Raw genomic sequence first — 22,877 nt, 5'->3', positions numbered from 1 at the left:
AGCTCTGCTACCTACTTAGCTCTGTGGCCTTAAGTAAGGCACTTGGTTTCCCTAAATCTTAATTATAAAATGGGACTGATAAGATTTACCTTGTGAGATTGTACAGAATAAGCTTAACTAGCACCTCCCCCATAGTAACTATTTAATGATAGTCTTCCTTTCCTGAATGGTATTGTCATTAGTTCTGATAACTATGTATCAATAACCTACAGGGATATTAAGTCAATACTAGAGTGCTTAAAATCTTCTATAGGAATTCAGACCAGACGCAAGTTGGCAAGAGTTGGTTGTTAAGTTGGCAACCTACCTTCTTCTAGGACAAGAATATATGTGGACTCCCATGAATAGGAAAATATAGGGGACTACCATGCATTACTTCTTCATGGCTGCCGGTGTAAGCATGAATGGGGTATTTCAGGAATCAAAGGTCCACATGCCCTATGGGAAATGTGTCATCACTTGCCAATAGCTGCTCTTGTCAAAGACGTCCTCTCACACAAAGGTCCTAAGCCAAATGACAAGAACTTCTGCCACCACTAGGAGTCCCCAGAGGGACACTCGCTGAATAGGAATGTCAGTAAATACAGTCTCTTTTTTTGGGGGGCAGCTGTTGGAGGAAACACCTGCTGAAAGGCCCTTAAGGCTTACAGACAAAAGGCATGTAGATTTTGGTGTTTTCAGCAAGTAGATCATGTAGGAGTTTCAGAAATCTCTCAGAAGTACCTCAGATAAATCTTCACATAAAGTGAAGAGTGTGATGTCTGAGTAATCATACTGACAATTATTTGTGAAGGTGAATGTTGCTTAGAAGATTCAAAAATAAGCAAATGAGAGATTGCCAATATCTAAACTAGGTACCAAATTACATGGTAAATGGGTGTTTAAATCGTGTCTTAAGTAGTGTGAGATGCATGTTAATTTGGAAACTAATTCTTGATTTAACAATCATCTTTTATATCCTGCAGACATTTAGAAGAAATGCACTTACTATGGACACCAACTTCTTCTGCATCTGCCTGATCATATTTAAAGGAACAGAAGAAATGTTTGTAATTAATCTGCCCAGTAAATACCAGATCATAGCACTAGGCAGGTGTGTGTCTAGATAAAATTTCTTGCAGCTAATTTAAACTTTCTACACACAGCAGTAGATAATCTCAATGTAAATAATACATTTCTTGACCCTTTAATGTAAGCCAACATGTAGAACAAGATCTTGACTTCAATTCTGTATCACATACACTTCTGTATACTTTTAGCATTTGTGGATAGACTTAGAACATTTATGAAAATGGCACCTTTGGTAAAACTGTATGTTTTAAAGCTCAGATTAAATCTAATGGTGAGTGGAATTAGGTACCACTTTCCCATTTAAAGCCCCAGATGTGTATTAATTAGATTTTTTACACTCATAGAATTTTTCAAGAAGTTTATTGTATAGCCACTGTCTCGGGGACGAGTCTTTATTATATTCTAGTTATTCCTATGTTTGTGCAGAAAAACTATTTCAATGTTTAAACATTTTTATACCTCCTTATATAGAATAGTGGAATGCATTTTTCAGTACATTTTAAAATATGAAGTTGTTCTTAAACTGAACTACACACTGTACTGAATTGAAAGGACCTTTCTTAGGGGTCAGGAATCATTTTGATTCCTTCCAAGTGATTTTGAAACATCATTTTAAATTTCTATTTTTCTGTGGTGTTATTTTGTATTATAATCATCTGTACTCTCACGAAACAAGGGGAAGAGGGTATCACAGGATGTGTTATAACTTGACAACACGGTTTTTTAAAACTTCTGTATTTTTCTTTGACCACTTCTGCAGGGGAAAAAATACTATTCCCTTGGTACTTGCCCTAAGTCTTGATAAAATTTGTGGAAGATACTACTTTATCATGAAATAAAAATACTGTATGAAAATCTGAAACAAAATTTAACTTGTCTGAAAATAACTGATTTTCCATTTAGAGAAATTTCAGATTTACTTCTTAAAATGAAAATGGGTTTTAAGAACTATTAAATGACATAGATACTAAATAGTAACCCAATTAACTATTAAACCTAATTGCCTTCACTAATGACTTTATTGGTACTATTTAAATAAGACTTTTAAGATAATCTGCTAAATATTAAGAACAGTTTGTGATACAGTCCTTGTAATAGGATATTACCGAAAATATACCAAAAAGAATAATTCTTTTTGTGTTCTAGCACTGAAAACTAAGCTTAGGATGTAAAGCCAAAGCATATAAAGAAACTTACATTAGTCAGGAATTAAAGGGTTAAGAAGTAGTTTGGTTTCATATGTAATGCAAGTTATGTAGGTATGTGGTTAATGCTATTAAATCAGTTACTGTATGTTTGACCTCTTGATATACTAAGCTTTTGCCTTTCAGAACAGCTGGGTCTGCTAAGAATCATTTCCCAGTCCTCTTCATTGTAGATCAGATGACTCTCGCTTTATCACCCTTGGAGGCCACATGAAGGACAAAGCAGAAAGATCCACACACAAAACTAATGTTTATATGGGGGGGAGGGGGTGCGGCATGGAGGAAGGCGGGGGATACACTTGGCCCTGATCTTCCAATGAACATAACAGAAGAGAGACCAATTGAGACTTGAAACCCCTGTGTTACTCCAACCATTATTTAGTTACATCCTATCCATCTTTTACTCTTTCTATTGAACAGAGAGGCTCCTTTGGCTGCCCTGACTTTTGTAAATGTTTCACTCACTTAGTTGTGGTTTATCATTTGGACAGAATGCTACATCTGGGATTTTTCTCCCCTCCTTAAGGCCTCAAAGGAAAATGGCTTCTGTATGCTTCATATTTGATACATGAACATACACCCTGTTCTCTTCATTTTAAGAAGCAAACCTGAGTTTATTGGCAACAGAGAAAACTGCATTTCTTAGAAAGGGCCCTTCCCTCTAAAATGAACTTGAAAATAACTTAGAAGGGTTCATTTTTTTGACAGATTAGTGAAGTGAGAAATCTTTAATATTTTTGCATTACCTAAATATCTTTATATTTAGATATCCCAGTAATCCTGTCACTGAAATACTTCAGAATTGTCTATTTCTGTGTTAATTCATCACTGGACATTTTTGGTATTTGGACATTTGTTTTTTAAAATTTTTAATGTTTATTTTTGAGACAGAAAACAAAGCAGGGGAGGGGCACAGAGAGAGGAAGACACAGAATCTGAAGCAGGCTCCAGGCTCTGAGCTGTCAGCACAGAGCCCAACACAGGGCTTGAACCCACGAACCATGAGAAGTCAGACGCTTAACCAACTGAGCCATCCAGGTGCCATTTTTGGTATTTTGGAACCTAATCCAAGTTCAGAGTGGACTCTTCTTAAATTGGTTTCTAACAGATAGTTAAGACATACTTGACTTATAATTGCTACAAGTCTCCATAACAGCTACAATGTTAACTCAATATGATTAGGTTAAATCATCTAGAAAATGTATATTTAAAGAATTTGCCCATAATATCCTTTGAATATGTACATATTCTATTTTATTAATATTTACATAATACTTTTTCAAATAATGTTTCTCTGTTCCAGTTATTTAGAAGTTAGAACTTCCTCATAATTGATTTAAATCAACATCCTGTGTTAAACCTATGTATGCTATTCCAAAAAATAAAAAATAAAAAAAATAGGACTACACCAGCCAGCCAAGATGCTGACATTTGGGCACAGTGATTACAGATGGTGACCATGGATAGCAGTGTTCCTGCTGATTCGGCAGTGATTCAAGGCTGCTTTTCTGTGCTGACCTGCCCTTTGAGTCTTTATGCACATTTGCTTCGAAAAAGAAATACTTCCTGATTTTTGCTTTGTCTAAATCTATATACTTCCTTTATCAGACTTAGAAGTACATACCTTCTTGTATCATCAGCCTGTGGCTGTCCATGTCTAGAACCAAATTTTCTTTGTGTATATGTGTTCATTGTTTTAAAATGTATCACCAGTCAATATACTTTAATGGCTATCTTATGAAAGAAATATATTCATTAAAAACACATGTTGATGTGAAAATAATTGTTTTATTCTTATCACGGAGAGTAAAGACAACACATCTAGACAACACATCTTTACATAAGAAACTATAACATCGATATGATACATTTTTACCAATTGAATATGATGATAGTAAAGATGAGCTTCTCCTAATATAGAATGATACATTATTAACAGAGCCAAGTCAATATGAAACATGATATGAATCAATGCTATGGAAGTGGTTATCCTGAACCACATCACAACAACAATAAAAAGATCAGAAGGATGAAATCCTGCATAAGACCATTTAACTTAAACAGAATGATCCTGGAAGTTTAGAACTAGTGATCATGAGTAATTAAAAAGACATCACTCAAACCACTTAGATTTAAATTCAAGAAAATTCACTGTTAAATTGCATTTAAGTAAATCGGCATTTTGGAAAAAATAACATGGTTTAACCTCTCTGCCTGTTAAAAAGAAATTCAAATTTGTACCATGTAATGAGGCATGTTCAAACTTCAAGCAGTTTAAATTTCCTTCCTACAGTCATTTAAAAGATTGTCACAAATTTAAACCCTGAGATAGATATCTAAAGAATGAATACACATTACTTGTATTCCAAGGAAGGAAAATGAAATTTAAATACCAAAATTAGTAATTTCCTTTAAAAAGAAGGGTTAAATTCTCCCAGTAAATTCACTGGATTTGCAGATTTTCTTTAAGACAACAACTTGTATATTTCCTGAGTAAATACTGGGATTAAGGGCATTTTCTCTTATTTTCCCACTTGGATAACTGAATATTATAAAACTACAGTATGTCTTGGCCACTCAATAGTTAGAAAATAAAAGCCTCCACTGGGCTTGGATCCCATATAGATTTATTTTGTATAGACAACAATGACTTTTCACCATCTTTTTCCTGTAATTCCATGATCCTCAAAATGATAATTTTATTTATACACAGCAAAAAGTTCAAAAACCGTTTAAGCACTGTTAATATTTTCACGTGTTTGCAGATGTACCTAGTTGATTTTCTTCTGATTTCTTCCACTTTTGGAATCCCACATGATTATAATGTTAAAGTAGACTAAGAAGAACAGGAAATGTAAGCAGGATACAAAACAAACCAATACAGAAAATAAGTCCGGTAATTTCTGAGGAGGATCCAGTGTGACAGTTATCAGTGTCAGAAGTACCATAGTGATGACTGAGATAAGAAACTACAAGGAGGGAAAAAACAAATTACTGAATAATATAAAAGATTAAATGTACTGGTAACATTTACTTATAGCTGTAAGTGAGCAGAACTGAAGGTGAAGGGTGGGACTCCAATCTCTTCTAATGGTGGATTTCTTCCTCCTAGGCTGCATGTTAGAATCATCAGTGGAGGGTTAAAAATCTCTATGACCAGGCCATACTTCAGACCAATTAAATCAGTTTCTAGGGTAGGCCTCAGGATTTAAAGGCTTCCAAGTGATTCCCATGTGTAGCCAAAGCCTGAGAATTCCTGTCATACTTAATACCGCCCAAGTACTTAAAAGTTACCTGGAACAGACAATACTGCTAGTCAGGGTTAAATTCAGGCTACACTCCAGGGCCCTGAGTCCTTATAAAATATAAAGTTCTAAGCTAATCTAAGAACCCATCTATAAAAAACTTCCATGGCAAATAGTAATATTTCATGTTCATGCAACATTCAATGAGCTAATGCTGTAGTAAATCATGGTGGGGCATATGAAAGAGAATGTAATCTTCTGGCCTCAAAGAGTTTTCAATTTAATTAGGGAAATGCATGAACTAGTTAAAATCACAAGGTCACATTTTATTAAAGGCCAAAATGAGTAGTAAAAATACTGCATTTATTGTAATTGTGTAGCAGTCAGTTTTCTTGACACAGAAGCTGCTTAAGTAAATGTTCTATATTTCCACATTTACTTTGTTTTCTAAGCAAGCAGTGAGAAACCATTGCTGGTGACTTTCATGAAGAAGGTGGGACAAAAAATGGAACCCTAAAAGATGTTTTAATGGCAGGATTTAACGACCTGAATAGAGTATGCAGTGCTCATTCCAGAGCTTAGGAATAGTAACCAAAAAAGACTCAGACAGGTGTAAACGGCTACAAATACCCTCCAAAGGGAAAATCCCCTGAGTCAATCTTAGTGTAAAGTGAAAATTTCTAACTTCTGAATTGAAATAATCAAATTTAAAGTTTCAAACTTAAGAAATACAGGGCTGGTTGAAATATCATGATACTATGATGCTGAATCAGTGTTAAGGGACATACTAAAATTCCTTCCATTTTAAACAAACTCTAGCTATTACCCCATTTGCTCCTATTTACAGCAAAGTTTCCCAAAGGAGTTGCCTATAACTTAATGCATCCAATTCTCCTCCCATTTCATTAGTAAATCCACACCAATTAGACTTTCACCTCAGTTGCTCCAATGAAACTGCCCTGATCAAAGATCCATAATGACTTCCACTGGTTATTTCTTATCACCTTATTTGATCTCTCAACAGCATCTGAAATAGCACATTACTCCCATCTCCCTGACACACTTCCTTCACTTGGCTTCCATAACACCATACTCTCCTACTGTTAATCCTCCACCAGTTAATCCTTCTCAGACAACTCTGATGGCTCCTTATGTCCCCTACCTCTATGTACTGTAGTATCCCAAGACTCAGTACTTAGTCATCTTCTATACTCACACCTTTTGTGAGCTCATCCAGCCTGGACCTCTCTCCCCTAAACTCCAGACTCATATTCAAATGGACATATAATAAGCATCTAAAAATATGCACACAAGCTATCCTTAGTAAGATTAACAGCTGACTTCTCATCAGAAAACATTGAGGCCACAAGGCAGTAAGATGGATGACATTCAAATTGCTGAAAGAAAAAGACAATTCCATTTCTAGCAAAAATACCCCTCAAAAACAGGAAAAACCAACATAAAGCACAGTTGATACATTTGAAAACACTGAGATAATACAAGTATGATCTCTAAATACATTGGAATTTTTAAAAATTTTTTAATGTTTGCTTATTTTTGAGAGACAGAGTAAGAGCAGGGGAGGGGCAAAGAAATAGGATGACACAGAATCTGAAGCAGGCTCTAGGCTCTGACCTGTCAGCATGGAGCCCAATGCGGGGCTTGAACTCACGAACCGTGAGATCATGACCTGAGCCAAAGTCATTTGACCGACCGAGCCACCCAGGCACTCCATAAACACATTGGAATTAAATGAGAATACAAAAACAGGAAGAAATCTGGGAAATCCCCAAATATTTGGAAACTGAACAAGTTTCTAAGTAATTCATGAACCAAAGAAGAAATCACAATGGAAATGGACTATATTTTTAACTCAACAGAATAGCAAATGTCAAAATTTATGGAAAGCTGGCTTAATATGACATAGTAAAATTTACAGGTTTGAATGCCTCTATAAAAATGGAAGAAAATTTTTAAATCAATCACCTGAATTTGAAATTTAAGAAACTAGATAAAGAGTAAACCAAACCAAAGGCAGCATGAGAAAGAAGAAAATTAGAACCAAATCAATGAAATAGAAAACAGAACACCAGGGGTGCCTGGGTGGCTCAGTTGGTTAAAGTGTACAACTCTTGATTTTGGCTCAGGTCATGATCTTGCAGTTTGTGGGTTTGAGTCCCGTGTCAGGCTCCATACTGACAGCTCAGGGCCTGGCGCCTACTTTGGATTCTGTGTCTCCCTCTCTCTCTGCCCCTCACCACCCCCCCACCCCCTGCTTGCACTCGTTCTCTTTCAAAAATAAATAAACGTTAAAAAAAAATTTTTTTTTAAAGTCAAGTGTATCTGTATACAGTAGTAATGAACATTATAAAAACAAAATTAAGAAAACAATTCCATTTAGAAAAACATCATAAAGAATACTTAGAAATAAATTTAACAGAAGTACATAAGACCCGTACACTGTTGAAGAAAATTACAGATTTTCTAAATTAATGGGAATGTATACTATGTTCATGGATTTGGAAGACTAAATCTTATTAAGATGGCAATATTCCACAAATTGATATACAGAATCAAAGTAATCCTTATCAAAATCTCAGCTGGGCTTTTGGAGAAATTGACAAGCTGATGCAAAAAGTGATATGGAACATAAAATAGCTAAAACAATCATGAGAAAAAACAAAGTTGGAGGGCTCACGTTCTGAATTTTAAAACTAACTACAGAGCTATAGTAATGAAGACAGTGTAGTACTGGCATAATGATACACATATGTATCTGTGGAATAGGATTGATTTAGGATCAATTGATTTTTAGGATCCTTATATTTAGGATCAGTTGATTTTCTTTTTTTTTTTTTTTTATTATTTTTTAAACTTTTTAAATGTTTATTATTTTTGAGAGAAAGAGACAGAGAGCAAGCAGGCAAGGGGCAGAGAGAGAGGGAGACACAGAATCGGAAGCAGGCTCCAGGCTCTGAGCTGTCAGCACAGAGCCCGACGTGGGGCTTGAACTCACAGACTGCGAGATCATGACCTAAGCTGAAGTCAGCCACTTAACTGACTGAGCCACCCAGGCGCCCCATGGATCAGTTGATTTTCAACAAAGGTACCAACACAATTCATTGGTGCTGGAACAACTGAATAAAGTTGGACTCCTACCTCACAGCATATATGAAAATTAACTCAAAGAGAATCAGTGACCTAAAATTAAAACATTTCTTTTAAGATTTTTTTTGTTAAGTAATCTCTACACCCAATGTGGAGCTCAAACTCACGACCCTGAGATCAAGAGTTACTCCTCTGGGAATGCAAGCTGGTGTAGTCACTCTGGAAAACAGTATGGAGGTTCCTCAAAAAATGAAAAATAGAACTACCCTATGACCCAGCAATTGCACTACTAGGTAATTATCCAAAGGATACAGGTGTGCTGTTTCGAAGGGACACATACACCCCAATGTTTATAGCAGCACTATCAACAATAGCCAAAGTATGGAAAGAGCCCAAATGTCCATCGATGGGTGAATGGATAAAGAAGATATGGTATATATATAAATGGAGTATTACTCGGCAATCAAAAAGAATGAAATCTTGCCATTTGCAACTACGTGGATGGAACTGGAGGGTATTATGCTAAGCGAAATTAGTCACAGAAAGACAAATATCATATGACTTCACTCATATGAGGACTTTAAGAGACAAAACAGATGAACATAAGGGAAGGGAAACAAAAATAATATAAAAACAGGGAGGGGGACAAAAGCGTAAGAGACTCTTAAATATGGAGAACAAACAGAGGGTTACTGGAGGGGTTGTGGGACGGGGGATGGGCTAAATGGGTAAGGCGCATTAAGGAATCTACTCCTGAAATCACTGTTGCACTATATACTAAATAATTTGGATGTAAATGTAAAAAAAAGAAAAGAAAAATGCAAATCAAAATGCATTAGGGTGATTAAAAAGACAGTAACGAGTGTCAGTGAGGATGTGGAGATACTGGAACCCTTATAACACTGCTGATGGGATTGTAAAATGGTATGCAAACCTTGGAAGACAGCCTGACAGCTTCTCAAAATGTTGAACATAGAATAACTAGCAATTCTACTTCTAGGAATATCCTCAAGGTATCTGAAGACATATCACCACACAAAAACCTATACATGGATGTTCACAGCTATTATTCATAGTAACCAAAAGGTAGAAAGAGCCCACATATCCATCAACTGATGAATGGATAAAGAAATTGTGGTGTATCCATATAACTGAATAGTTTTTAGCCATAAAAAGTAATGAAGTACTGATACATGCTACAACATAGTTGAACCCTGAAAACATGCCCAGTGAAAGGAACCAGTCACAAAAGACCACATTTCATATGATTCCATTTATATGAAATATCCAGAATAGGCAAATCCATACACACAAAAGTAGTATGTCAAGGGTTGGGGAGAAGGGGCAGAAAGCAACTGCTAATGGGTACAGGGTTTATTTTTGGAGTGATGAAATGTCCTAATACTAGATAGTGATAATGATTACACAACTCTGTGCATAATACTAAAAGACACTGAATTATACACCATAAAAAGGTGAATTTTGTGTTGAACTTCAATATAATTGCTATTAAACAAAATAAAGGTCCTCTAAATACACCCAGTTGCAATAGCCATAGGATAAAATTTCACGCTTTTGTGGATTTTTTTTAAACTTGTACTTTGCCATATAAATATCTCCTAGAGAGCTAAGCCTGTCAAGTGATTTGTTTTGTTTTGTTTTGTTTTGTTTTGAACTAAAGAATAAACTGAAGTTGTGTTTGTAAAAAAAAAAAATAATAAAAATGAAAATAGTTACACACTCCTCCAACTGAGCTAGCCAGGTGCCCCCTCAAGATGAAAATAAAACTCTCAAAAGAAAACATAAGGGTAAATCATGACCTTTACACAATGGTTTCTTAGATAAGACATCAAAAGCACAGGGCATCTGGCTGACTCAGTCAGTAGAGCATGCAACGCTTGAACCCAGGGTCGTTGAGTTCAAACCCCAGGAGGGAAACAGAGCTTACTTTAAAAAAAAAAAAAAAATATATATATATATATATATATATATAACAACAACAAAAGACAAAGAAATAGACATACTGGACTTCATAAAAATCAAAAAAAAACTTTCATGCTGGAAACAATACCATTAACAAGTGAAGGAGGAACCTACAGATTATGAAAAAAATATTTGCAAGTCCTATCTAGTAAGGGACCTGTATCAAGAATGTATAAAGAACTCTTACAACTCAAAAATAAAAAGGCAACCCAATTAAAAATGGGCAAAGTATTTGAATAAGCATTTCTTCAAAGAAGATATACAAATGGCCAATAAGCAAATAAAAAGATGCTCAACATAATTAGTAACTAGGAAAATACAAATCAAAACTTCACTCCCACCAGGACAGCTATAATAAAAAAGACAGTAACAAGTACCATCATGAATATGGAGAAATTAGAACCGGCATATATTGCTGGTGGGAATGTAAAATCATGTAGCACTTTGGCCAACAGTTTCTCAAAATGTTAAACACAGAACTACCACTCCTAAGGGTACATTCAAGGGAAATGAAAACAATATGCTGATAAATTTATACACAAACCTTCAGAGCAGCATTATTCACAACAGCCAAAAAGTGGGATCAACCTAATGCCCATCAACTGATGAATAAACAAAATGTGCTGTATCTATTAAAATGAAATATAGTATGGAAATAAAAAATAATGAAGTACTGATACATGCTACAACACAGATGAACCTCAAAAACATTATGCTAAGTGAAAGTAGCCAGTCACAAAAGACTATATTTCCTATGATTCCATGTTATGGACTGAACTATGTCCCAGCAAAATTCATGTTGCAGCCCCAACCCCAATGTGACTACATTTGGAATCACAAACTTTAGGAAGCTTAAATGAGGTCATAAGGGTGGGACCCTAATTTGATAGGACCAGTGTCCTTATAAGAAGAGGAAGAGAAAAAACATTTTTTTTAATAAATTTTTAAAAAATAATAAATAAAAAGAAGAGGAAGAAACACCAAAGTCTCCACACACCCACACAAAGAAGCAGCCCCATGAGGACACAGCAAGGTTGCCTATAACCCAGAAAGAGAGACCTCACCAGAAACCTTGATGAGGCACCTTGATTTTGGACTTCTAACCTCTAGAACTGTAAGAAAATAAATTTCTGTTGCGTCAGCCATCTGGTCTGTGGTATTTTGCTATGGCAGCCCTAGCAGAATAATACATTCCACTTATATGAAATGTCCAGATAGGCAAATATATAGGTAGAGAAAGTAGATTACTGGCTGTCCAAGGCTGGAGATTAGAGTGGAATGGAAAATGGCTGCTAATGGGAACAGGGTTCCTTTTTGGGGTGATAGAGATATAGTGTAAAATTAGGTTATGGTCATGGTTGTACAACTCTACGTACATACTTAAAACCAGTGAATTGCATACTTTAAATGGGTGGACTTTATGGGTGAATTTATGTGAGTTATATCTCAAAAAAGCTATAAAAGAAAAAAGGTATTACATTTTTTTTTTTAAATAGTGCCATGCTAAGTACCATTCCTTAAAATCTGAACAACTTACCAAATATTGTATAATTCTGGAAAGAAATGTAAAACATGGAAGATATTTCCTAACAGAAAGGGAAAAGGATTTCAACTGAAGTTCTTCTTCAGAAGTCTTTTCAAATATTGAAAAGGAAGTTGCACAAGCTATAAAAAATGCGATCGTTGTCACAACTAAGGGCATTAGGAGTTCATCCTTCAGTAGAAGAGGTAGCATACTGTAAGGGAAAAACAGAAAAAACATCAAAAGAGAATTGCCAGTTCAAACCACATCACTCTGAAAAAAGTTTTAAATGAGTTTATAAGAAGTATACTGAAAATACTATATGAATATTGGTTTGACTCACCTAAATGTTGACACAAGTAAAAACCAGGTAGACATAAAAGGAATTTCACTTAAAACTAAGCAGACTGGTCTAAAATGATAAAGAAAAAAAAATATTTTAATCTGACAGAATTTCAATTCTTGTGAAAAATATAAATACATTTTATCTGTCTGATCTTCGGGGTAGCTAAACAAACAAACAAACAAACAAATAAAAAACAGCCAGTAAGGTCTCCATATAGATCACTGATTCATTTTTTTTAATACCTATCAATCCAAACTAAGTGAGTCTAAACATAGAGAAGGTATCTACTCCTCATAATAACTGAAAAACTGCTTCTTTCAATATTCCATTAATGGAACATTTTTTTTCTAGCCTACAAACAGCAGCTTAAAGAAAGGATCTGATAAACAGATCCAAACATTCAGAGATAGAGTTTTTTCGTGTTTCATCCTACTTGGGAAATAAATCAATTTCCAGTATAGTGGTATTCAAACTTCTTTTGTATGATCCTCCATGATACATATTACTAATATAAGTTAAAAATTAAAGTTGTAACAGACAAGATCATCTTCTGCCACTGAAGCAAGAACAACAGAGATAAAACTTACAAGAGGAAACAAGCTGATAATGGTAGAATAAAAGAAAAGAGGGGAAAAAAAGTAAGAAGCAGCTACAGGAAAAGAACAATAGTATAGGAAGAGGAAGCATAATGCCAATAAAAGGAACTTTATTATAGAGTTTAGGATTATGGGTCCCAACTCTGTGACCTTACCACCCACCCTGGTCTCATTACCTTCTGGATTCTACTGTGGCAATGTTCAAGTAGAAGAGGACCTGAGTCTTAGTCCCATCTCTGCCACTTATTACTGTATGACTTTGAACAAATGATTAATTTTGCCTTTTTTTCTTATGTATAAATGGAAATAATAATACTTGTATTGTTAAGTAGTTGAAAGAACTCTTTTACTAGTATTACCTAATTTTTTAACATGATTATTTCTGTGTTTCTAACGTTTACTACTGATTGTGGTACGTTACTTGTGTACAATACTTGTTGTTATAGTTGTTTTGGGTCTCCTTATTTTAGAAGCTTTGAGCATTCTCCTTTTTAGAAGGATGACTTTTCCCCATATCAACTAGCATATGAGATGTAAAGTGTGGGGTTACAAACCAATTGAAAACTACTGCACTAAAAGAAAATACTAGAACTTTCAGTTTCACTGCTTGATGCTTTTTAAATCAGAATGTATTTATGTTAAAAATATACACATAGTAGGTGCTCAATAAACATTATTTCTCTTTCTGGGTCAAAACTCCCATTTATTCATTCAATATTCATTTACTGAATATAAGCATTTGTGGAAAACTTATTACGTATAAGCACTACTCTGAAAGGAATACAAAGAGGAATATAACTCAGCCCTTGACCTCAAGGTACTTAATATTTATAATCAAGTACCAAAATCCTCTGCATCCTCAACCTCTTTGAATCTTTCCCTTTATCGCCTTGTTCAAAACAAACCTTGGCTCCCTCCCGCTGAGGAAAATGCTGTCCCTCTGCCCTCTCAACTGTGCCTGTTTTGTTGTTTCCACAGCCTTCAAACAAATGGACCCAGAGGGAGATAGCATCCTTGGTCTTTATCACTTCTTCCACACCAGTTCTCCCTCTCTCCGCCCGACCAATCTCCACCTTTGAATCTCATGTCATCGGGCTTCATCCCTATTAGTCCTCATCTTTGTTACCATCCACCAACCACAAGGTCACTTCCCTCATTACTCAATCATTTCAACTCCTTACTGTCACTCTCTACAACCCTACTCATCTTAATTCCTGGCAATTTTTACATAGACATAAGTGATCTTCCAACATCCTGACTTCTCATTTGCTGGAGCTCCTCTCTTCTGGTGATCACATCTTCATCCCTACACCTTAGGGTCATACTCAGGACTGCAAACCCTCCATAATCACAACCCATCAACTGCATCCTGACCACTATCTCCTACATTTTCAGCACTCCAAACTCCAAACAATCTTTTCTCCCATCAAGACTTTCAATCCATTATTCCTACCACCTTTTCACTTTGCCTCACTCCTTTGAAGTCTTTCCCCCTTCTTAACCAAGCAGTTTAAATTCTAAGGTCAATCATTATAATACCGCCCTGCATTCACTCGTAAGCCCCGAGCAAGCCCATTATCCTCACTAGACAAAACCATAAACCTGGAAAGACCCAACTCTCCACTTGTACTTATTCCAACCATAGTGAGGAACTGCTCTTGAGAAAAACATTTACCCACACTATTTTCACTTTAAATATATGATCATGATATTCGAGTGTGTCCAACACCTACTATGTATTTCTCTAGTCTGTTCACATTCTGTGTCTCCTTAGAATAATTCACACCTTCTCTCTCCTCATAATCCCCAAAGCTCCGACACATTCTTGCCCAATGGCCTTGCCTTCCACTTCACTGAGAAAACTGAAGCAATTAAAAGAACTTTCACAGATGCCACCATCACATCTACTCTCTCCCCAGCATCTGTACCTATCTACCCTATTCCCTCTATTTATTAAAATGAAAACTCATGCATCTGTCCAATGCCAGTTCCATTTGTGCTCTAGGTCCTATCCCACCTCCCTTTCCAAGGAATTTGCTCCAACAACTCCTACCTCCCTCCTCTATCATCAATGTTCCCTCTCTACTGACCATTCCCACACCATGATTTCTCCTATCTTAAAACAAACGGGTACATGAGTGGCTCAGTCAGTTGAGCATCTGACTCTTGTGAGATCAGGTCATGATCTCACAGTTTGTGGGTTCGAGCCCTGAATTGGGCTTTGTGCTGACAGTGCAGCGCCTGCTTGGGATTCTCTCTCTCCCTCCCTCTCTCTGCCCCTCCCCCACTCACTCTGTCTCTCTCACAAAAATAAACATTAAAAAAAAAAAAACCTCACTTGCCTCTACTTTCTCTAACAACTGTTGCTCTTATTTTTTCTCCCCTTTTCAGCAAAACTCACCTAAAGAACCCATCTCATACCATATACAAAAATTAATTCAAAATGGATCAAAAATCTAAATATAAGATCTAAATTCATAAAATTCTTAGCAATAACATGAGACTAACTCTTTATTATGTTGGATTTGGCAATAGTTTGTTAGATCTGACACCAAAGCCTAAGCAACAAAAAAAATAATAGATAAATTGAACTTCATCAAAATAGAAAACTTTTAAAAGATTTTAAAACTTTAAAAAAAATGCTCAAAAGCACTAGTTATTAGGGAAATGCAAATCAGAACCACAATGAAATACCACTTCATACAATTAGGATGGGGAAAAAAAGGAAAATAACAAGAGCTGGAAAGGATGTAGAGAAACCGGAAACCTCATACATTACATTACTGGTAGGAATGCAAAATGGTATAGCTGTTGTGGAAAAGTTTCATGGTTCCTCAGTCAGTTGAATATAGAATTACTATATGACCCAGAAATCTCACTCCTGGGTATAGACTCAAGAGTACTGGGGCACCTGGGTGGGTCAGTCAGTTAAGCATCCAACTCTTGATTTCCACTCAGGTCATGATCTCATGGTTCCTGGGACTGAGCCCTGCATCAGGCTCTCTGTGCTGACAACAAAGAGCTTACTTGGGATTCTCTCTCCCCCTCTCTCTGCCCCACCCCTCCTGTGTGCACATGCTCTCTCTCTCTCTCTCTCTCTGCCAAAATAAATAAACTTGAAAAAAAAAAGAGTACTAAAAACAAATGTTCAAACGAATATGCAAGAATGTTCATAGTGGCACTACTCACAATAACCAAAAGGTGAAAACTCAAACGTTCACCAATTGATGCATGGATGAACAAAATGTAGTAAATCCATACGATGCAGTATTATTCAGGCATAAAAATGAGTATTGATACCTGCTACAACATGGATTAACCTTGAAAATATTACATAAAAGAAATCAGGCACAAAAAGCCACATATTATATGATTCAAATTATATGAAATATACAAAATATATAGTAATATTTTAATTTTTTGAGGAACTTCTACAGTGTTTTCCATGGTGGCTATACCAATTTACATTCCCAACAAGAATGTAGAGTTCCCTTTCCTCCACATCCTTACCAGCACTTGTTCTCTCTTGTCTGTTTGATAAGAACCATTCTGACATGTGTGAAGTGATATCTCATTATGGTTTTGATTTGCATTTTCCAGATGATTAGTGATGTTGAACACCTTTTCATGTACCTGTTGTATATCTTCTTTGGGAAAGTATCTATTAAGGTCCTTTGACCATTTTCAATAAAATTTTTTTTTTTTTTACTAATGAGTTGTATGAATTCCTTATATATTTTGGGTGTTAATTCCTGATCAGGTATATGGTTTGCAAATATTTTCTCCCATTCCACAGACTGCCTTTTCATTTTGTTACTCATTTCCTTTGTTATACAGAAGCTTCTTAGTTTGATGTCATCCCGCTTATTTATTTTTGCTTTTGTTCTTTGTGTTTTTGGTGTCATATCCAAAAGATCATGCCAAGACCCATGTCAAGGAGCTTTTTCTTTTAGGAGTTTTATGGTTTCAGGTCTTGCATTTAAGTCTTTTTTTATTATTGGGGGCAGGGGGCAGAGGGAGAGAAAATCTCAAGCAGACACCACACTCAGCATGGAGACCAACACAGGGCTCTATCCCATGATCCTGGAATCATGACCTGAGCCTAAATCAAGAGTCAGATGCTCAACCGACTGAGCCATCCAGGCACCCCACATTTAAGTCTCTACTCCATTTCAAGTTAATTTTTGCGAATGGTGTAAGATAGGTGACCCATGACCTTAAATATCTTCTTTAGTCAGCTTCCAGGATATCAACCTTGTGGTTTTTCATCCTACATCACTAACCATTCCTATTTGCCTCTTCTCCTAAGACCTCTTAACATTGTGTGGCCCAGGACTCAGTCCCTGGTTCCTGTCTCTATATATACTCGCTCCTTTGATTATGTCATCCAGTCTCATGACTTTGTCCTCTCTACTGACAAACTACTAAATTTCTATCTTTAGCTCAAACCCCTCTCATATATCCAACCTAGACTTAAATCTAAATGCTAACCCAATATCTCTGTTTCGATATCCAAAGATCTGTCCAACACTGAACTTGGTCTCACCAGGTGTACACCTAGCCTGATCCTGTTTCAATGGCATTCTTCCCGACTTCAGTCAATCACTATTCTATCCTTCTAGTTCCAAGCCAAAACCCATTGACACACCTTTGATTTTTCTTTTTCTCTCACATGCTACATACAAATCATCAGAAACCCTTCTGGCTCTATTTATATATTCACAATGGCCACTTCTCACTTCTTCCACTATTACTACCTTGATCCCAATCACCACCACCTCTCACCTGGATTATGGTAACAGCCTTCTAAGTGGTTTCTGTGTTTTCTTGCTCCATATAATCTATTCTCGACCTGCAGCCAGAATGCTTTTTTTTTTTTTTTAAACTTCATTGAGGTATAATTGATACACAAAGAATCGCACATATTTATTTAATGTGTATAATTTGACAAGCAGAGTGGATCCTTTTAAAACATCAAGTCAGGGGTGCCTGGATGGCTCAGTCAGTTAAGCATCCGATTTTGGCTCAGGTCAAGATCTCGCGATGTGTGAGTTCGAGCCCCGCATCAGGCTCTGTGCTGACAGCTCAGAGCCTGGAGCCTGCTTCAGACTCTGTGTCTCCCTCTCTCCCTCTGCCCCTCCCCTGCTCTCATTCTGTCTCTCTTTCAAAAATAAATAAACATTAAAAAATATTTTAAAAATAAAAATAAATAAAACATCAAGTCAGATCATGCTTATTCCCCAACACCCTTCCAAGGCTCCCCACTTCCTTTAGAATAAAAGCCAAAGTTCCTAATGTGGCCTACAAGGTCCTGTAGAATTTATACCTCTGTTACCTCTTTAACTTCACCTTCTATTACCCCCTACCTTGACCACCCCATTCTGCCCACATTGGCCATTCTGTTGTTCACTAAACATACCAGGCATACTCCCATCTTAGGACCTTCACACAGGCTGTTCTCTTCATCTAGAATGTTATTATCCCAAATATCCACACAGCTAATTTCCTCATCATCTCCAGTCCTCTCAAATATCTCCTCAATGAGGCCTACCTATCTGTATTGAGATTATAACCTGTACTTCTCCTGTAACCCCACCTCCAATACTCCCAACTTCCCTTATCCTGTTTTATTTCTCCCTCATGGCCTTTATTACCTTCTCACACACTGTTTAATTTCTTATTTTTATTTATTAGTGCCTGTCCTTGAGAATAAAAGCTAAGAACATAGGAATTTTTGTCTGTTTTGTTCATGGATACATACCAAGTGTGCAGAACAGTACCTGACAACCAGTAGGCACTCACTGAACATTTATTGAATGATATATCTGTTTAGCGATAGATTAGCTAGGACCAGGTCAAGAAAAACTTTCAATGCTAACTTTAAAATATTTTATCAAAATTATATTAAAGCCATGCACTGTTATAAATGACATAAGTACAGTTGTAGAGCAGGAACTCCAAGCAATTCAGGGCCCGGGGCGCCTGGGTGGCTTAGTCGGTTGAGCGTCCGACTTCAGCTCAGGTCATGATCTCACAGTCTGTGAGTTCGAGCCCCGCATCAGGCTCTGTGCTGACAGCTCAGAGCCTGAGACTGCTTCGGACTCTGTGTCTCCCTCTCTCTCTGCCCCTCCCCCACTCATGCTCGCTCTCTCTCTCTCTCTCCCTCTCTCTCTCTCAAAAATAAATGTTAAAAAAACTTTTTTTTTTTAATTTAAAAAAAAAAGAAATTCAGGGCCCAAGAGCTACTATGTATGGTCAGATTACAGATCACTGAATGGGCTGCCTTTGTATGGGGTAGAAATTCTGGGGAATTTGAAAGCAAACCTTTCCATAGTTCCATCACCTGGCACCAGGAATTTGTGGAGGGTCAGCCAAGCCTCACTTAATAGTGGTAGGAACTAACTCAGGTTTAGACTTTGGAGGATGAAACTAAACTGTCCTCCTAGTCTGCAATGATGTGAGACAGTTTTGTTTCAAGCAAAGAAGCCTTCCACATAGGCCAGCCCAGCTCAGAGCAAGCTCTGCACGGAGATCTTAGTCCAAAGCTCCACCTAACAAAAGCAATACTTTTTCCATTTGTCATTGGTTATTCTGTCCATGGCTCTTCCACAGGAACCTAGCGAACACAGGATAAGGCATGGAAGAGTCACAGGCTAGGATTGATCTAGGGCAGGATTCAAGTGTTCCAATGTGTTCTGGGTAAACACTATTTTAATGTTGGGATAATATACCTCCACTGTCACCCAATATCTATGATGAACTATGATGACCAGGAAAAAATTTTAATGCTCTTAAAACAAAGCAGTCTGATTAAGAATGGCCAATTGTGTCTAAACAAAGATTTTGACAAAAGAAACAGAACGGAGCCACCATATGAAAGCCCCTCAAGAGGTGAAAGAACAGAGAACAAAGCTACTGAATAGATGTGGAAATGAATGAAATGAAAAAGGCAAAGATGATAAACAGCCTCCAATCTGAGGAAAAGCTCTTTAGAAGACATATTTTTATTAGCATATAAAAAATATATATGAAGAAACAGACAGAAATAAGTATGTCAGTAATAATTCTATGAAGCCTTTTCAATTTAAAATATTATATTTTATAAAGAAGTAAAATTGTAAGAAATCATTCTGGAAAAATACAATGTTATGAATAATTTTATCCAACTACATAACATTTGTCACTTAGGTGATTATATTAGGTAACAAATTTATGTATATATTATAAACATATAATAATAAATAAATAAAACACATACTTGAAACATTTTTACTTACAATGATACCAAGAGAATGGACTTTTCATGTACTTGGAAAGAAAATAAAAAGAATGATAGTGCACAGCTAACCTTTAAGGAAAAAGGGGGAAGAATGAGATATAACAGCTTGTCAATCATAACAGCAGTTTAAATATGAATCTAAATAAAGTCATTTTAAGTAAAATTTTAAAGCTTAATGTAGCTTCTATCTAGAAAGAAAATACCCACACAACACTAATATGCATAATTTTATTCAAATTTAGTAAAACATTTATTAAAAAAACAATGATTATGTAGCTATACTTAACCATCAAAAACAAGTTCATTCAGACTCAGTTATGAATAAACAAAACTACTATATACTTCAGACACAACAATCATACCTTCATCCTCCCTTGGAATCTCTAACAATTAAATTAAATTAAATTAAATTAAATTAAATTAAATTAAATTAATTAAAAAGCATTGAAGGAAGGACAAGAAGTTCAAAATCTAAAACTAGCAAGACAAATCTATTTTAGTGTTTTTAAAATGTACATTTCAATAAAATATATTGAATATTTTATAAAGTAATCATTTGTTATTTGGGGTTTTAAATCAGAATTATTTAGATCTATTTTCAGAAGGTTATGATCTGCATATTGGACATCTATCTACACAAATCCAACCCAGAGCAAATCCTATCTACACCACCTTCTAAATACATTATCTACCTACTTCTTTCCACTGCCCTCTGCTGATGGTGGCACAGGAGTGGTCTAAGCCACACTCATCTTTCTCTTGGACTCCTGCCACAGCCTCCTAATTGGTAACTACACTCTTGCCTCCTACAGTCCACTGTGCACTCAGCCACCACACCAGATCATGTAAATTTCCCTATTTAAGGTCCTCAGGTAGCTTCCCATGAACACTAAGAATGAAATCCAAACTCCTATATGGGTCCTGCCTTCCTGTTCCAGCCTATTTCTTACTGCCTCCCTCACTCACTTCATACCAGCCATTTCATACCTGTCTATGTGCCAAATATGCCAATGTGTTCATGCTTTAAAGAAAAACATTTTATCAAGTCAGAGCACAGATCTTGTGAATGGCTCCTTCTGGCCATTCAGTTCTAGGCTCAAATGTCACTTACCTCAATCTAACCAAATCCATCAGCACTCTTTTCGCCTAATGCTATTTTCTTAATAACCCTAATCACTCCCAGATATTTCCTGGTTAACAGATCGATTTTGTTGCTTATCCTTTCCTGCCACTAGCATGAAAAACCCCAATTAAGAGAACAGGGAGGTTACCTGCCATTCACTTACACACCAGTACCTAGAAAAGGACCTCCTCGCACATTAGAGGGCATTCGAAAAATACTACTTGAATAAATTAAAGACAATCACTTTGCTGCTATAGATATATTAGTGTTCACACTATCAATTACCTCAATTACAGACTTATGTTGAGAAATAATTCAATCTTTACTGAAAGGAATACACTTGAAAATAATTATAATGGGAAATGATTTCAAAGTTCTCAGAAGTAATCAGTAAAAATTCAAAACATCAACACAAATAAAATTACAGAAGTCATTAATATAAATCTTTTTTAGTTTTTTAAACATAGTGGCTTGTATTAAAACATAGCAAACAGCGGCACCTGGGTAGATCAGTCGGTTAAGCATTCGACTCCCGATTTAGGCTCAGGTCATGATCTCACAGTTCGTGAGCTTGAGCCCCGCATCAGGCTCTGAGCTGACAGTGCAGAGCCTGTCAGAATCCCAAGTGGATTGTCTCTCTCCCCCTCCCCCAATCATGTTTTCTCCCTCCCTCCCTCTCTCTCTCTCTCAAAATAAATAAATAAACTTAAAAAAAAAAAAAGCAAACAGAAATAGGAAAATAAGAAAAATTAGGAAATAGGAATTAGGAAAATAAGAAAAAATTAGGAAAATACAGGAAAATATGTTTTTCCTGGCTTATAATCCTAAAAGTAATTACCTCTAACACTGCTACGGTTACTTAAGTTCTGAAATTTCATTTGCTTATCTGTGAAATCTACCTTTATTAGTATGTTATTTCTTAGAAAAATAGCATAATCTCATGTAAGCCTGCAAATATTTCAAGTTAAGCCTACTGAAGACATCAGAGCATTACTAACCAGATTCCTTCTGTTCTAAAAATCCTATAGAATATTAACTGTCGATGACTTACAATGCTGAGTTCACTCTCAGAATGAAACAAGAGAAGCTGTCAATGAAACGGTAATAAAAAAGCAAAGAGGAAATGAAACCATCCTTTTCACACTGTGGTACTCATACATACTTTTGCAGTATTTACCGTTATGTTCTGGCTTGTTTTCAAAATGCAATGTAAATAAGTGGCAGTCCCCAAACTGAAACCATAATTTCTAAATTGTTGTCTCCTTTTAAGTCCACTAAGACTTCTGTTTTCATAAACTAAATTTTCTTGGTATTTTAAAAAGATATTTTTAAAATGTCATTTTATAGGGGTGCCTGGGTAGCTCAGTCAGTTAAGTGTCCGACTTTGGCTCAGGTCATG

At 36.1% G+C, this 22,877-nt stretch overlaps 2 protein-coding genes across 10 annotated transcripts in view; one reads left to right on the top strand and one right to left on the bottom strand.

Moving 5' to 3' along the window:
* Positions 1 to 1,093, top strand: part of LOC102962459 (integrin subunit beta 3 binding protein) — a 68,042-nt gene extending 66,949 nt beyond the window's left edge. Inside the window, exon 12 of the mRNA XM_042993850.1 lies at positions 966 to 1,093. The gene's annotated coding sequence lies outside the window, so the exon portion shown is untranslated. The remainder of the gene's footprint in view (positions 1 to 965) is intronic.
* A 2,951-nt stretch (positions 1,094 to 4,044) lies between these two features.
* Positions 4,045 to 22,877, bottom strand: part of ALG6 (ALG6 alpha-1,3-glucosyltransferase) — a 65,645-nt gene continuing 46,812 nt past the window's right edge. For all 9 annotated transcript variants that reach the window (XM_042997444.1, XM_042997445.1, XM_042997443.1 and 6 more), the window contains 4 exons: positions 20,354 to 20,424; positions 12,478 to 12,546; positions 12,150 to 12,348; positions 4,045 to 5,245 (listed from right to left, as the gene is read on the bottom strand). In XM_042997444.1, the coding sequence (XP_042853378.1) occupies positions 5,048 to 5,245; positions 12,150 to 12,348; positions 12,478 to 12,546; positions 20,354 to 20,424 (537 nt within the window). In that variant the 3' untranslated portion in view covers positions 4,045 to 5,047. The remainder of the gene's footprint in view (positions 5,246 to 12,149; positions 12,349 to 12,477; positions 12,547 to 20,353; positions 20,425 to 22,877) is intronic.

This window comes from Panthera tigris, chromosome C1 (genome assembly GCF_018350195.1).
Source record: "Panthera tigris isolate Pti1 chromosome C1, P.tigris_Pti1_mat1.1, whole genome shotgun sequence".
NCBI classification, from domain to species: domain Eukaryota; kingdom Metazoa; phylum Chordata; class Mammalia; order Carnivora; family Felidae; genus Panthera; species Panthera tigris.
The sequence above is the reverse complement of the archived record's forward strand: the minus strand, read 5'-3'. Positions and strand labels throughout refer to the sequence as shown.